Raw genomic sequence first — 17,258 nt, 5'->3', positions numbered from 1 at the left:
TGCTCTCGGAGGGGCGGTACCGTGAATTCCTTACAAAAATCTTATTCTTATATGTCCCGCTTTACCGCGTAAGTGCGAACGAGACAGACAGTCAGCGCGCGCTCCCTCTTGGTCCTCAAAGTAACACCCAGAAGGGGTGAGGTAAATAGTTAGCTAGGCTCCTGGTACGAATTGGTGGAGGGCGGAGAGTTATCGGGGTAGCGGGAATTTGTATGAAACATTACAATAGTCCCGGTTTTTAATGATGCAGTGTCATCACGTTACGCATTTATGAAACTAAAGACGAAGACACAAAGCTTCATTTAATACTGTTTACGGTTGTTCATTTAGATATGTAACTATTAAAGAGAAACAGCAAATATTGATTCATAATGTAAATAATAGTAAAGTTTACTGAGAATTGTATTTAAATAACGGTGCTTATTCCTGTAAATACAATCTAGTTTTATTTTAAGTTATATCTGTCATTTTCTTATCCGCTGAAAAGGAAAGGGACGGGTAATCGACAAGCATAAAATTTATGGAATACACGTCAATTTTAAGCACAAATCTAAAACAACTGTCTAAAAATTTTACATTGGCGAATAACCCGACAGAATTATGTTGACAGCACACGTGAAACGGTTTGCATACCAGCGAGATACCTTTTTGATTCCCCCGGGTTATTCATTCATTTACTCATTCTTCCTAAAATTAAGAGCTATCAATCATCCGTCCCTTTCCTTTTCGGCGGATAAGAAAATGACAGATATAACTTAAAATAAAATTAGATGGCTTCTGCAGGAATTAGCACCATTGTTAGCATAAAATAATGAGATAATTCTGACTCCATCGTAGATGCAATCTGCAGTATTCAATAACACTTGATTGCCGTTTAAATCGTGAATGCTTTTTGCTTTGTGTGTGTTAGCTATGTCAATGTCGTCGGGGCATAGGGTAATCGACATGTAAGCTCTGTTGAGCAATACTTATTTCAAGTATTTCTAATTATAATGGTGTTTCCATTATCCTTATTTTAACGTACGACAAGAATTTCCTAAGCCGATTCATGCAGCTTTAAACCGTATCCCTATGAGTTCTTTAGGGTATTCACAAAGGTTTTTGGAACCGGGTTACCCTTAAAGTGAATAGGATACCCATTCGCAAACGTGTACCATCCGCTTGATGAGAGGTCTGTGCCATGTATTAGCAAGTATAGTATAGGTTGGTTTATATGTACGTTATGTAAGTATTGGAGTCTTAAGTTTCCGCGAACTATTAGCCGGTAATAGCTTTGAACCGTTCACACGACGCGACTCCGAGGGCTAGCGAGTTAGTTCTGGTTCCTAGTAATTGTTTTACTATTGATTTATCGATTGATTTTCTAAGAAGCCCATGCATGTTAGAGGAAACTTTTTTAATTTGGCTTGTAAATATTTAAAAGTAATAATCAAGCAGACGGAAAAGTTTTCTTTTTTTGTTTTTAAACATCGAAGGGTTTTTCTTAAGTGAATCCATCTTGGTTTTAATTATCAGGTAGTTCTTGGGTGTCTGCAGCTGAGTGAAATATGTAGTTCATGTACTGAAAGCGACAAGAGTACTTAAAAAATTGGAATAGCAGTACAATGTACCCTTTGAAGGATCTCCTTGTCCAATATTTTCTCTAAAGGATAATACCTAATTTTATGAATTTAATGCGAAATCGTGGTTCAACAGAATGCACATTTCCATAAACAAGTGGTCACCTTATTAGCAAGTGTCTGCATAGTATGCGACCGTAATGGCTGACCGATAGAGCACTGACACATAGATAGACAAATGGACGGGTTGTCAACGTTGCAATGCATGGTTGAACAATGATTATCCGACGACTTGTTGGTAAAATAGAACTGCATCGAAAACAGTCAACTAGTTTATTTTATACTTCGACATTCTTTCAAATGTGATTTGTCAAATTTACAATGTTGTTAGACAACAAAATTACAATTGAATATGTCTTTTGTCAATTGAATATCTTTTTATAATTCAATTCAATTTTAATTCACTATATTTAATAAACAAAAAAAAATGAGGAGCTCGGTGGCGCAGCGGTAAACGCGCTCGGTCTGCGATTGTTGAAGTTAAGCAACTTTCGCAAAGGCCGGTCACAGGATGGGTGACCACAAAAAAAAAGTTTTCATCTCGAGCTCCTCCATGCTTCGGAAGGCACGTTAAGCCGTTGGTCCGGGCTGCATCAGCAGTCGTTAATAACCACCAATCCGCAATGGGCCCGCGTGGTGGTTTAAGGCCCGATCTCCCTATCCATCCATAGGGAAGGCCCGTGCCCCAGCAGTGGGGACGTTAATGGGCTGGTGATCATGAATAAACAAAATTACTTATAAACGATTTGCACAATAAATTTACACGACACTGTGCTATTTACTGTTTCTTTTGGGTCTAGGCACTCGTTGTCATATACCTACATAACTTTTAATGATAAAACCGCTTCAAAACGGTCGTCGGTCTAACCTTTCATGTCATCTCTTGCAAAAAAAATTATCTAGTTGTCATGACCATACGTTTCAAAGCCTACTCTACTAAAATATTCGTTTGTAACGTTTTGATTACTAATCAAAACCAAGCGAGCAAGGTTCAAAGGCTTGGCTTTAAATACCTATCAGTGATCTCTAAACTTGGGTTAATTAACGAGCGGTCTATAATATGTCTGAAGGTACTTCGCAGGCGGTATCGGGAATGTAACAGTACATCTCATAACAATGATGGACTGTCCAGGCTGCGTTCCTCAAAAGCAATACAGATGGCGCTGTACAGGGGGGTTAAATTGGCCACATCGAAGCAATTCATCTAAAAAAGCAATATTGCTATTAGACATTTGTTTGCATTTAACACTTACTTTTATATGCGCAAATGTCAAATTGCAACATTGCTTCCTTAGATGAATTGCTTCGATGTGGCCAATTTAACCCCCCTGATTTTCCTTCCTTTAACCTTCTAATTTCATCGATAACAGATTTTTGGGTATAAATGATGACCCTTATTACACCCAGGCGCAATTACATCTTACCACCCATTAGTACTCTGATCAAAATAAAGAGAAGTAATATAGGTAGCAACTTAATTCCTAACATAATGTGATATCAAGCAATAATTACGAGTGTTTGCCATATTTTTTTTTCACTTTGCACTTAGTACTTTTAAGTTCGTCCTGGGTAAGTACTGTGGTACATTAGAAAATAGTTTTTTTACTGATTTGGCCCCGATTCCTGCAGACACCTCCTAATTTAATTTTAAGTTATACCCGTCATTTTCTTATACGCCGAAAAGGAAAGGAACGAATGATTGACAACTGTTAATTTTAAAACGCATTATTGAATAACCCGAACCAATCAAATAGGTATCTCGTTGGTATGCAACCCGTTTGACGTGTGCTGTTAACTTAATTCTGTCGGGTTATCGACCGATTTTAAATTTTTAGAGGGTTGTTTAAGATTTCTACTTGAATTTGACCTGTGTTCCATAAATTTTATGCCTGTCGATTACCCGTCGTTTTCTTTTTCAGCGGATAAGAAAATGACAGGTAAAACTTAAAATAAAATTAGACGGTGTGTACAAGAATTAGCACTATCTTACATCTATCTCCAATATCTGTATCATAAACCGATGGATATTATCCCGGTTGATATTTCTAGTTTCGATCTATAGTGTTAATCATCTAAGTCGATCCAGCGGTTTAGGCGTGGAAAGGTAACTAACACGCAGACAGAGTTACTTTCCCATTTGTAATATTATCATGGATACATTATAATATAAGATTTACGTGTAGGAGGTTTCGGTTAAAACTTTGTTTTGCCTGCAAATGTGGGTCGAAGAACAGTGAAACATTCGCCCACAGATATATACAATGTACAATATTGTTTCTTATAATCCGTTGCAAAATGTATAATATATATTTAAGATTTTTTGTACCACTCTAGAGCGAATAAATTTTATTTCATTTCGTTTATTTCATTTCATAATATAATATTGACGCTTGTATCCCTGAGGGGGTAAGTAGAGGTGTATAGTACCTAAATCCACTCTTCGACCCACGTAATAGGAAGCGAACCTATTGCCAATAACGTTTCGTTTTAAAAAATCTGGCTTCAAATTGGTCTCCAGCGACCTGCCTGCTTTTGAAGTGATTTATAAAGGATATAAAATAAATAATTTCATTATTTTTATCTAATTTTACAAGGTATATATGTACTTTTTAATAACGACTTGTGTATCTTTTCAGATTGAAGCATCATGACAAGAAGAATGATGCAGTGGGGAGTATACAAAGTGACATTGCTGGTGCTACTCAGCACACTCAGCAGAGGCGATCTGCCCGAAGACGACTTCAGGATAATCAGCAGACAAGGTAAGCTTAGTACGCCAACGATCGTTCAGTTTAATTAATAAAGTTCCCAGGTGGTATAGCCGAGCTGCATTGTGTGACGGATGCAGCAGAGACTTGGTTAAGGGAGCTTAAGCTGGATATTTGATCCAAGCAGGATATCTGTCTGCCATACGCAATAATAATTAATAAAGTATTCGCATAGCTTCGTCTGTCTCAGTAAACGAACTTGAAACATATACGTAATATATCCAGGCAATTATGCACCTTGTAGTTAACTGACCGTCTGATGAATTTTCCTTAAAAGTACCAATAACATAATAGTAGTCTACAACTACGCCATGCGTATTGACCGAGACAAAGCTCGTAAAAGTTATTTCATAACTCGCTTGTTACGAGGTCGTTTTACATTATTCACGGACTGTTTTAATTAACGATCTTGAAGTCAAATATTTGTTCCAAACCTTACATTATATGTATTGCACTATTCTATGTGTGTTTAAGAGCGTGTCGAGTTTGAACAGTTCGCAATAGTACACGAGGAGTAATTTGTTTGCCCACGTCCGTATTCCTGTTACAAAGCATAATAATAACACATGTCAGAACGGCGTCGGCGACGCATACGATACATTAACCTTGGTCCGCCTTTGTTTTTTAACAAAACCCCAGCTCATAAGGATGTATTAGGAAGAACCTGTTTAGGAACAGTATTATATTTGACATGGCGTGTGGCATCGGATTGATGATCGAACCGGTCCGAAGAAAGCTCCACGTACAGGATGTTCTGTCAAAAGAGGGATGTAGGGAAATCGATGGCTGCTATACTTGAAACGGCGCCTAATAAAAATGTCTATTTTTAACTTAAGAACATTGGCTGGCTGTAAGTGGACAGACAGTAAATTGCTCAAGCGGCAGTACCGACGTCGACGGCGAAATACTGCTTAATTGTATGCCTTGTAATTGAGTTTATAAATATTTACAGATCTACTGGCGTCAGACAGCGATATCTTCGAAGATAAGAACGCTAAATCATTTTCGCAACTGTTGTTCGATGTGGCAAGGGACCAGGTGATCGTGGGCGCAAGGTGAGTGCCTCAACCCAACTATTTGCATTCAAACCTAATCCCACATTTTACGCCGACTATGAATTTTCTAGACGCCACTGTCTTTTGAAGCAAGCAATAATAGTTGATAGTTTGGCGCAGATAAACATGGAATTCTTGAATTAATTAGTATGTTGATACAACATAGATAACATTAAACTTGAATATTTTGGATATACTTCTGTTAATAAATAATGATATAATATAACTGTGTCAAATACAAAGTTGAATTTATTTTTACACCTTGTATTTGTGGTTACATGTAGATGCGAAATTATGTAGTTTACAATTTTATCGAATTTGTGGTCGTAATGTTTATTGCTACCGTTATCTGTTCGTTTAGTTGGGTGGGAGTAATTACTTTAAGCCGTAGCGAATGCGAAGAACATTCTTTTTGCAAAGCGAAGGATTTACATATTCAATTACTACTGACGTGAGTTTGATTTGAGTGGACCGATGGACCTGTCTGTTTTTGGTAAACTTATGCAATATCATCCAATTCTACACTGGAAGTTCTACATTATGCAAAAGCGATTATTTTATCGTCTTTCGCATTTTAATTTTTGATGTGCTTGCGTAAGATGTGTCAGAAAACCGTAATCAGATATAAATCGTACGCCATAAACGTTTGTTTAACGTTGTCTTAATATTATTTTGATTTTGATAGCAGTGTGTGCGCCCGCGCCGCGCGCCCCAATAACTTGTACAAACAGCTTGAGTCATTCACCTGCTTGTCAACTTATGATATAAGATAGTGTCGCCTTATCACGCCGGCAGGTTCATAACGGGACGCAGCGGCCGCTAATGAATCTCAATAAACTTGTTATTACACATTTAATTGGTGATTATAACGTCTCAATTCCTTATGGTGATCCGCGGTTAGAGGCTCGCAATCTTCGTATTAAGGGGCGTGCGTGCGTGTCATGCCCCGTCCACGGTAATGTAAGCACGCAGCCAAGCTCAAATTGGGATTCGAAATAAGTCGAAGAGAAAGTATAGTTGACAAGCAACACTATAAAATATCTAGCTAGTTCTAACTCTCTTCCCATTTATAAATATCAAACTTAATATTATAAATAGGAAAGTATGTGTGTAAAAGTAAGTATGTGTCTGTCTGTATATTTGTCCGTCATTCACGGCAAAACGGACGAATTGACGTGATTTTTTAAGTGGAGATAGTTGAAGGGATGGAGGGTAACATAGGATATTTTTTGTCTCTTTTCAACCCCCCACTTCCCTAAAAGGGAAAAAAATTGGTATGCGTAAAAATCGTGCATCATTCATTTTTTGGAATCTGCCCCCTACCCCTTAAAGGAGGGGGTGAAATTTTATATGGGACTTTGTAGGAAGCTAAAAGTTGGTACATGAGGAACGGGGGACCGTGTTATCCCGAATTTAACGCAAGCGAAGCCGCGGACGAAAGCTAGTTGACTTATAGATCTTTAAAGTTGGACAGAACTATTCATTACAATAACTTTCTAGACACTCCTTGTTCAGTTGACTTGATTTTAATGGAGTTGTGTATAATTATACAATTGTATGTATTCACGAAAGTGTAATCTTTCTACTTTTTACGGCTAACGCGCTTGACACCGTCAATAGAGTTTATTATCCCAGCATAAAATAAGTGTTTTGGTATATGCGAATACATTTTGCTTATCTTGTTTTTGAAGATTACTATATTATATACACTAACAACATTAAAAACTAGCAGATTCTTAATGTAGAAATCCTTGCTTATTAATCCAAATAATAACATAAGCTCACGACTATATCTGAATGGGGTAGTCAGAGGTGCATCCATCATAAGATGAACTAAGTACCCACACTTCACCGAGCTGTCTGATTGAACCGTATCGCCGTCTATAATGGTCGAGCCAACTGTGTTGGTCTTCTTCTTCTTTCGCGTGGGTTGTGAGGTGGATTACCAACCTCATCAACCCTGGTGTCAGGGTAATTATTGAGCCGCCAAAGGCCCCTGATATGACTCATGTAACGACTACGTACTTACATCAGTAAGTTGTAACCGGAACCAACGGCTTAACGTGCCTTCCGAAGCACGGATCATCTTACTTTTTGGACAATCAGGTGAACAGCCTGTAATGTCCTAACCAAACTAAGGATCACAAAATGATTTTTGTGATTTGTCCCCACCGGGTTGAACCCGGAACCTCCGGATAGTAAGCACATCGCTCAACCACTGGACCACGGGGGCCGACTATGTTAGTGAAAACTGCACTTAAGATAATTTTCGTGCGTTTTAGTGTATTTAAACAGGAATGACTGCGGCACTCAGTTGACTGAGCATTCTTTTGGATACAAATCAGTCTACGGAACGGACCATCAGTGGGCGTAAATTACCGTCGGCTAGGATCACTCGGGTATGTCTGTTTGCTTGCTGTGTCAATACATGTGTGTGCGCAACATCGACCGGCTACAACACTATGTTTGACCAAGTGAACCAAGGCGGTCCTTGTAAAACCGTGGTATTCATGCCATGTGTATCGGCTAGGAATCGACTGCGTTCCTTAACGCAGTTAAGCTGCCGCGTTGCTTTCTCGATGTGCCGCAAAAGGTTGCGGCACAAGCAACGCGGCAGCAGTTTCAACGGGAGTCCGTCTTAAGACCGCGGTCAGTTGTCCTATTATACAGGGTGTTAGTGACGAAAACTTTGAGGCATGACTCAGGCCATGATTCTGAGTTGATATCAAGTGGAAGTTTCCGTCGCTAAAGTATGAAACGAAAATAATTTAAAAAAAACACAAAAAATTTCATGATTTTTTCGACAGGAAAATCCACTTGATATTAACTCAGAATTATGGTCTGAATCATCCTCCTTCTCAGTATTCGTTACGGTTTCTGTGTGTGAAAACTGAAGGGGATAGACCTCGATTCTCAGTTGATATTAAGTACGTAGAATTTCCTGTTAGAAAATTCGTGAATATTTTAGTATTTTTTTTTTATTATTTTAATTTCCATACTTTTGCGACGGAAAATTCCACTAAATCATGGTCTGAATCATCCCTCTATGTTTTAGTTACGATATCACTAACACCCTGTATATACAATCACGGGTGGTCGTAGGTATAAAATATTCACGATGACCTATTTTACTTATCGAATATGGTCAAAACAATGTTTGTTTTTTGTACAAAATAACATATATACATATATTACATTTTAATTAATACCAAGGTCAGGCAAAACGCCCGTATCGTAATTATTCCAAAGTAAATTATGTTTTATTTATTTCGCGGTAGTATTTCTTATTTCCTTGTTAATGTTATATATAGCATTATTCGTTACATAAGTGATAAATGTATAGGCTTTTGATAATTTTGATACTGGCCAGTCGATTCTATCGTGCGACAAATGAAATAAATACATTTTTGCGCATACTCATTGAACTTTATGCTGTATTGCGGACTTTAAAGTATATTTTACTCAGCATTTTGAGCTATGAAGCTCTTTACAAATGATTGCGTAACACCCCACGGTTGTTATTACAACTTGGCATGTAATTTGACTCTGCCACAAGCAGTAGGTGTGCAAATGTCTTGGGTTTCGTACTTCACGCCTCGATGCCGATGAGGTACGCAATGAGGAATGCAGCAGAAATGTGTGTCTGTTGATCACCGTTAGGTACCTGTCCGTGGCTGCCTCATATGGAGTTTCCAATGAGGTTCAGGAGAAATCTTTTTGATAGAAATAAATAGTATTTTTGAAAATGCTAACGGGAAGAAGTTAAAAACCACCAAAGGTCCTTGACATGGCTCACGTAACGATTACTCACTTATATCAGTAAGTAGTAACTGGTACCACCGAATTAACGTACCTTCCGAAGCACTGATCATCTTACTTTCGGACAATCAGGTGATCAGCCTGTAATGTCCTAACCAAACTGGGGTTCACAAAGATTTTTGTGATATGTCCCCACAGGGATTCGAACCCGGGACCTCCGGATCGTGAGCTCAACGCTCAACCACTGGACCACAGAGGCTGTTAATACATAGTTACTAAGATAATATAAATACGCTACGTGTGATTTGCCCAGTAGACTACTAGTGCATTTGCGTTGGCGAGAAATGATAAGCAGGTCTGAAGTCTAAAGACTAAAGAACGCCGAAATCACACTTAATTATTAGTTACTAATTGTTCTTCGTATTCAGCCTTCACGTGCTTGTGATAAGAAATATTGGCTAATTTGCTGTCGCTTGAATGATAAAATAATCAGATCTGTCAGAAATGCGAGGAAAATTGGTCTAAATGTTTGAAATAACCCTGGGAATGCCCATGAGAAAACAGAATCTAAAACTATAAACATAATAGTGTTTGCAAAATTATATCTTGTGGTTTGCAACCACAGGTCTGTGGTCAGATTTACGATAATACCCAGTAGCTGGTTAATGTGTGCCGCTGGTGTGAGGTGACATCGATGTGGCTGTGTTCACACCAGGCTGATACCTGGGTTGTACGCGTACGTATGCTACTTATCGACACTCCGATGCAATTTGTTGCTCCATCTTCACAGTTTGGGTAATCTACATACATACATAGGAGGAGGAGCTCGGTAGCGCAGCGGTAAACGCGCTCGGCCTGCGATTGTTGAAGTTAAGCAACTTTCGCATAGGCCGGTCATAGGATGGGTGACCACTGACCACAAAAAAAAAGTTTTCATCTCGAGCTCCTCCGTGCTTCGGAAGGCACGTTAAGCCGTTAGTCCCGGCTGCATTAGCAGTCGTTAGGGACCACCTATCCACCCATAGGGAAGGCCCGTGCCCCAGCGTGGGGACGTTAATGGGCTGGTGATGATGATGACATACTTACATAAAATCACGCGTATGTCCCACCGGGGTAACCAGACACTAATCTAATGTTGTGAGGGGGTGTGTGTAATCTATTCGGTTGTTTAGTTCGGGATTTTTATTGGTTGCTGATGTGTATGTAATTGTTACGTGAGTCATTTCAGGGCCTTTGGCGGCTCAGTAATAACCTTGACAGGGTTGATGAGGTTGGTATTTCACCTCACAATCCACACGGTAAGTTTGGTTGTTACGGGGAAGTATGGAATAAAATATAAATCGTCTTTGAAAAGAGCTTATTTCTTGGCTTCGTTATGACCTTGATCTGTATTTGAAGGTACTCAAGAATGGAAGTTTTAGGAGAGATAGAGAAAGGAAAAAGATCAAAGATTGTAGGTCACTATGGTAGGACAAACTTAGTATGATCAATAACCTGATATATTGTCACATACTAATAACAAACACACTAAGATATAAGTACCTACTTCTCATCGAAAAAATCTAAACATTTCTGAATTTTTGGTGCAACAAAACGCGAGATTAATTATATTTGATAAAAACCATAATGGTGCTAATTCCTGTAAACACCATCTAATTTAATTTTAAGTTATATCTGTCATTTTCTTATCCTCCGAAAAGGAAATGGACGGGTAATCGACAAGCATAAAACTTATGGAACACACGTCAATTTTAAGCACAAATCTAAAACAACCGTCTAAAAATCTTATTTTGGCTAATAACCCGCCAGAATTATGTTGACCGCACACCTCAAACGGTTTGCATACCAGCGAGATACCTTTTTGATTCGCCCGGGTTATTCATTCATTTACTTATCCTTCCTAAAATTAAGAGCTATCAATCAATCATCCGTCCCTTTCCTTAAGTTAGGAGGTGTCTGCAGGAATTGGGGCCATTCTCACTGTAAATGTAATTTTATTTTTTAAAGAGCTATTTTTTAATATTTTACTGATGGCAACGTGTTTCGATTTTTTTTGTTGCGAAGTGTAAATCAAGACCTACTCCTGTATCAGAATCAAGTTCAGTTACTTGATGAATATTCAAGTGAATCCAGTGTCGGATGAAACTACGGCGGGTTTTGTTCGACTCTGGCTCTAGTTTATACATTGTAGGGCCACAGCATAATAATGTACATAATGTATGTATGATTGTACCTGTAATCAAGGTCTAACATAAATAAAAGTCACTTGATACTGTTATGCTTCTGTGAATATCACTGAACCGAACGTCTGTATGCTAAGTGATCTGCATAATGTGCTTTACTGCGAATGAATATGCTATACTATAGAGATGGTCTTACATTATCGATGTTTGTACTTGTAAAATGATTGTATCCAGTTGTATCCAACTACCCGCTTGGGGACTGTACTAAAAAGAACCGTCCTGGGTCGAGGTTCGCGCTCAGATGGGCACCCTCAGGCCTGTTGTCTTAAATTTTGTACAGGGTTAGAGAAAAAAAATTGTTAACGACAAAATACACTATTGATTCCAAAACTCTTGATATTGTTACCATACATAACTTAAACAGCCTATATACGTCACACAGGCACAGGCCTCCCCTCAATCAACCGGAGGGGGTATGGAGCATACTCCACCACGCTGCTCCAATGCGGATTGGTGGAAGTGGTTTTACGGCTAATAGCCGGGACCAACGGCTTAACGTGCCCTCCGAAGCACGGAATCATCTTACTTTTTCGGACAATCAGGTGATTCAAGCCTGAAAACTCCTTACCAAACAAAGGACAGTCTCACAAAGTGATTTCGACAATGTCCCCACCGGGAATCGAACCCGGACATCCAGATCGTGAGCCTAACGTTCTAACCACTAGACCACGGAGGCTGTTATCATATTGTTATAATCAATGTTTTATTTTTTGTTCAATAATAATTGTTTACTTACCCTAAAATGCTGACTGCGAATAGTGCAAAAGTAAAAATATATTTTTAGGCAGATGTGTTTGTATGATGAATTGATGATAGTTTCGATACTATCGATAGAATGAGTTAACCCATTGTCAATGTCGAGTATTTACCCTTTATTTACCACATCACTCAACACTCATAATTGTGGGTAACCTTCTATTATAAATGGGTTTCCAATGCTTCTAATAATTACATTGTATGGATGATGAGAGTAGAAACAAGTTTTCAATATTGCTTAGAAGCCGCTTTGTGTTGCGTTGAATGTATAGAATAAAATAGAAATCATTTATATTAGATATAAGTAGACATAGGTACACAGTAGGAATGAACATAATAATTGATTTAGTATTAAGATTTAATAAATACATAAATAATAATAAATTAAACCTTATTTCTAAAAAGGGACGTCAGCTCAGCGATATGTTGTGTTTTTATTATTTTTATGTGAGTATTTTTCTTTTCCAGGGACGCCCTATATCGGTTGTCCCTCCGCGGGCTGCGTCAACTGGAGCGCGCGGAGTGGGCAGCGCCAGCGGAGAAGGCTCAACTGTGCCAGGACAAAGGCCAGACGGAGGAAGACTGCCACAACTACGTCAAGGTGCTCCTCTCCTACGGACACAAGCTGTTCGCGTGCGGGACCAACGCCTTCAGCCCTGTCTGTAGTTGGCGAGAGGTCGGTGTCATATGTTATTACTTTTATATGTTAGAAAATAGTCGACCTAATTTCAACTAATACATCACTAACGCTATGCCAATGAATAATGAACGTCACAACACTAGCTGAGTTACTTTGACAGGTTTAATTCTTACCGCGCGTTGAAGACATTGTAAAATGTTATCTTTATTGAAATATAATCACTAATAAGGGGGGTAATAAAAGCCACATCGCAGCAATTCATCTAAAAAAAGCAAAAATATTGTTTTTTAGATGATTTGCTGTGATGTGGCCTTTTTAACCTGTTTAGTGATTATATTTCAATAAAGATAACCATCGTTCTGTTTAATATTAGTTACTAGTAATTGTATCCTGTAGAACTGAGTCCCGTTGAAACCTAAATAATGGAATAGGAAAAACATAAACAGCCTATATTCGTCCCACTGCTGGGCACAGGTCTCCCCGTAGTCAACTGGAAGGGGTATCGAGCATACTGAAACACTTTGAAATAAAAATAACTTATTTTTTGACTACGGAAAACGGGTTTTAACTAACATCATTTTCTTTCAAACATATCAACTAAAAAGAAAAGGTTTTTTAAATAAAGCTGTTCAAAGAGCGAATCTAACAACGTAAAGAAAATGCCATTTCCAATAGTAAGATTTTGAACTTGTTCCTAGTACGTACACAAACTACAAATGCCTCAAATATTAAAACATGCGGCCTAATCATGAAACGAACACGTAGACACTTGCTTTACAAATCGCATTTCCCGCAGAGTAACCATTTTAATTAAGTTTGTTCTACTCGCGATAACAGTCATGTACTTTATAACAATGCCATGCCCTAGTTCTAGCGATTGGCATATTATAAACGGCCTTTCAAGGAAGGAACTGGCAAGGCAGAGCCGAGGCGATAAAACGAAGGAATAATGCTTGGCGATAAAAGTTTACGGTGCTTTTACAGACCTTGCTTTCCACAATACAATGCCTGCTTTCGTATCGTCTGTCAAGTCGATAAACTACAACGTTTTAATCTATACAGTTTAATGATTTATGTTTCAAAGCATGATTATAGGCTGTGAACTTGTTGACCTGCCAGATGCATGTTATTTAATGTTCAATGTTTAAATGTAATTTTTTTTTTATTTATTTATTCCAAAAAAGGTACAATTTTTCTTAAAAAAATAATTTCGCCAAACTTATACCACTTTGTTGGCGGGCGCTCTTATAACTAAATGAGTATGCACCTTTTGTTGCTTAAAAGAAATTGCTAAATACTTAACAACTATTACAATGGTTTGATAATCGACCTTACTACCCACACGATAAGAAAAAGATTACAATGCTTATATCGTTTATACATCGATAATGAAAAGAAATAATAGGTAAAAGATTAAAGCAAAGATTCCTGCCTGTATTTATTCATCAATGTTCTAGAATATGGTAACATTTCAAGGTTAGCCCAGGTGAAGTCACTCCACCCTGCGTTGCCATTTCGTAAAAAATAAATTACACACGACCAATGTTTTTATATTTACTTTGCAAGGAAATTTTGAACTTTTAGTAAAAGATTTACTTACAGTGTTGATGACTTTTATGTATGTGACAAGTAATAGTAATTAAATACATTAGTCAGTAATTCACTGAAATTTCAATAATAAAATGTACGTCCTTGGCGGTAACACTTACGTCATCAAAGGGCTAGCAATGGCGGCTTGTCATAGGATTGAGCATACCTATTCTTATACCATGGTTTATACATTGTTTGAGGTTTACGCGGTTATTGGTGCTAATTCCTGTAAATACCATCTAATTTTATTTTAAGTTATATCTGTCATTTTCTTATCCGCCGAAAAGGAAAGGGACGGGTAATCGACAAGCATAAACTTTATGGAACACACGTCAATTTTAAGCACAAATCTAAAACAACTGCCTAAAAATTTTTACATTGACCCATAACCCGACAGATTAAGTTGACAGCACACGTCAAACGGTTTGCATACCAGCGAGATCCTTCAATCTCAGTAGATCCATTCTCCAGATCCATCATAGATCTAGTGTGAATTTTTGATACCTTTTTGATTCGCCCGGGTTATTCATTCATTTACTCATTCTTCCTAAAATTAAGAGCTGTCAATCATCCGTCCCTTTCCTTTTCGGCGGATAAGAACATGACAGGTATAACTTAAAGTAAAATTAGGATGTGACTCATATCCCTGATTAACACGGTGAGAACCCGGTATTATGTATTTTGATTGAGACTTAACTCGTGATAATTATTCTTCATCAGATCGAGTCAATCAGCACGGTGTCACAGTGGGTGACGGGAGTGGCGAACTGTCCGTACTCGCCGCACTCCAATGTGACGGCGCTGCTGGCCGGCAGCGGCGAGTACTACGCCGGGACGCCCACCGACTTTTCTGGCTCCGACACCGCCATATGCAGGTGACATATGCACACTACTACTACTATCGTGTGGGTTGTGACGTGGATTATCAACCTCATCAACATTTTCTGGTCACAGTTCACTGAATACCGTGAAAGGGTCATTTGCGCAGTAGAGACGCAACGAATGCTAAAAACAGATCAAGCTATAATGTAAAAAAAAAGTTTGATGTAGCATTGTAATCACAATTACAGAACAGAAAAAGTCGATGTTTGTTTTGTTAATTTGAAAAAAATATAACGCATGGTGGAGAAATGTGAGGTCATGACACACGCCGTGAAGAGACTCACCGTAGCGGGAATCGAGGTTCGGAAACTCGAACGCCGTCTGCATCTTGTGGGTACTTCTTCTTCTTCTATCGTGTGGGTTGTGAGGTCGAGTACTAACCTCATCAACCCTGGTGTCAGGGTTACTATTGAGCCGCCAAAGACCCCTGACATGACTCATGTAACGAGTACGTATATAAGCCGTAACCGGCACGGCGCCTTCCGAAAACGGATCATCTTACTCTCGGATAGTCGGTGATCAGCCTGCAATGTCCTAACCAAACCAGGGCTCACAGAGTGAGTGATTTTTGTGATATGTTCCCATCGGGATTCGAAGCTGGGACCTCTTGATCGTGAGCGCAACTACTGGACCACGGCCGTAATAATGTTAAATGTGCAGGAGTCGCGGCGCAACAATGCAAGACGCCATCACGCTGCGCACCAATCAGTACGACCTCAACTGGCTGAATGAGCCGCAGTTTGTCGGCAGCTTCGAAGACGACACCTTCGTCTACTTCGTCTTCCGAGAGGTCGCTGTCGAGTTCTTGAACTGTGGAAAGGTAAGCATGTGTTAGGTCTTCTTTGAGATATTATTCGTAACATCTAATGGCTGCTTTCATACTTTCATAAATACAAGTCACGCCCTTAATCACAAGATGCGAGTGTCAATATGAATACAGGAGCACTTCTAATATTTATGATGGACCACTGTAAAGGTGTACAGGTTATCATTCCATCGCCAAGAATAGATAATTCATCAGTTGGAGAGTACATTTACCCCCTGGCGAATGAAATGGTAATATTTTCCCCAAATCATACGCCTCATCCGCATTCCACATCATGTTTGATGCCTAATATGTCCATCGTTCACAGACAATCTACTCACGCATAGCCCGCGTATGCAAGAACGACTCTGGCGGCCATTTAATGATGAAGGACAACTGGAGCACCTTCCTGAAGGCTCGGCTGAAGTGCCCCGTGCCTGGGGACGTGCCCTTCTACTATGACGACGTGCAGAGCGTAGAGTATCTGCCTCAGGAGAAGATCATTGTCGCTGTCTTCACTACACCCGGGTAAGAGGCCTATAGTCTCATTAAAAAGACAAATGCAGGCTCGGCTGAAGGTGCCCTGTGCCCGGGGATCAGGGGACGGGGAATTAGGCTAATGGCAACCTATTAAGATAAGATAATTTACTACAAAAGATATATAACCTATGGCAAACTACTAATTGGGTATTTGACTGGATCAAAAATAAACTAGACAATGCTAATCTAGAAATAGAAAGGGGCGGGGCTAGAAAAGGGCGGAAGGCAAGAGGGAAACCATTGCCCTATTTTTCCCTAAAAAAGTAGCATGGAAAATGCTGTACCGACAAGAGCGTGGCTCTTAAATTGATGCTGATGAATCTAGAAATAGAAGCTAGTCAGCCAGTAGTAAGATGATCAAAAATCAATCTCATTTTATTTTTCGAATTTTATTTATGAATTAAGTAACAATGATGATCGATGTTTATTGATGAGGTCACAGGGCAGCGTTTCCATAAAAACTCCAAAGAAAATTACGATTTGTGGGTTCGTAAAACTATCTTATTTGAGTAGATTGTCAAGTGGCTTATTATAATTATAAATTACTACGAAAATAATTGACGTCAAAATGGCGGAACCAAGTGCTTAATGTTGAAATTGC

The 17,258-nt window shown here is 38.9% G+C and overlaps 1 protein-coding gene across 1 annotated transcript in view; it reads left to right on the top strand.

Moving 5' to 3' along the window:
* LOC126379868 (semaphorin-5A-like) overlaps positions 1–17,258 on the top strand; it is a 39,640-nt gene that overhangs the window by 5,716 nt on the left and 16,666 nt on the right. The window contains exons 2-7 of the mRNA XM_050028839.1: positions 4,256–4,381; positions 5,340–5,442; positions 12,669–12,876; positions 15,151–15,305; positions 15,973–16,132; positions 16,446–16,645. Of these exons, the coding sequence (XP_049884796.1) occupies positions 4,267–4,381; positions 5,340–5,442; positions 12,669–12,876; positions 15,151–15,305; positions 15,973–16,132; positions 16,446–16,645 (941 nt within the window). The 5' untranslated portion in view covers positions 4,256–4,266. The remainder of the gene's footprint in view (positions 1–4,255; positions 4,382–5,339; positions 5,443–12,668; positions 12,877–15,150; positions 15,306–15,972; positions 16,133–16,445; positions 16,646–17,258) is intronic.

The sequence above is a fragment of the Pectinophora gossypiella genome, chromosome Z (genome assembly GCF_024362695.1).
Source record: "Pectinophora gossypiella chromosome Z, ilPecGoss1.1, whole genome shotgun sequence".
NCBI lineage: Eukaryota > Metazoa > Arthropoda > Insecta > Lepidoptera > Gelechiidae > Pectinophora > Pectinophora gossypiella.
The sequence above is the reverse complement of the archived record's forward strand: the minus strand, read 5'-3'. Positions and strand labels throughout refer to the sequence as shown.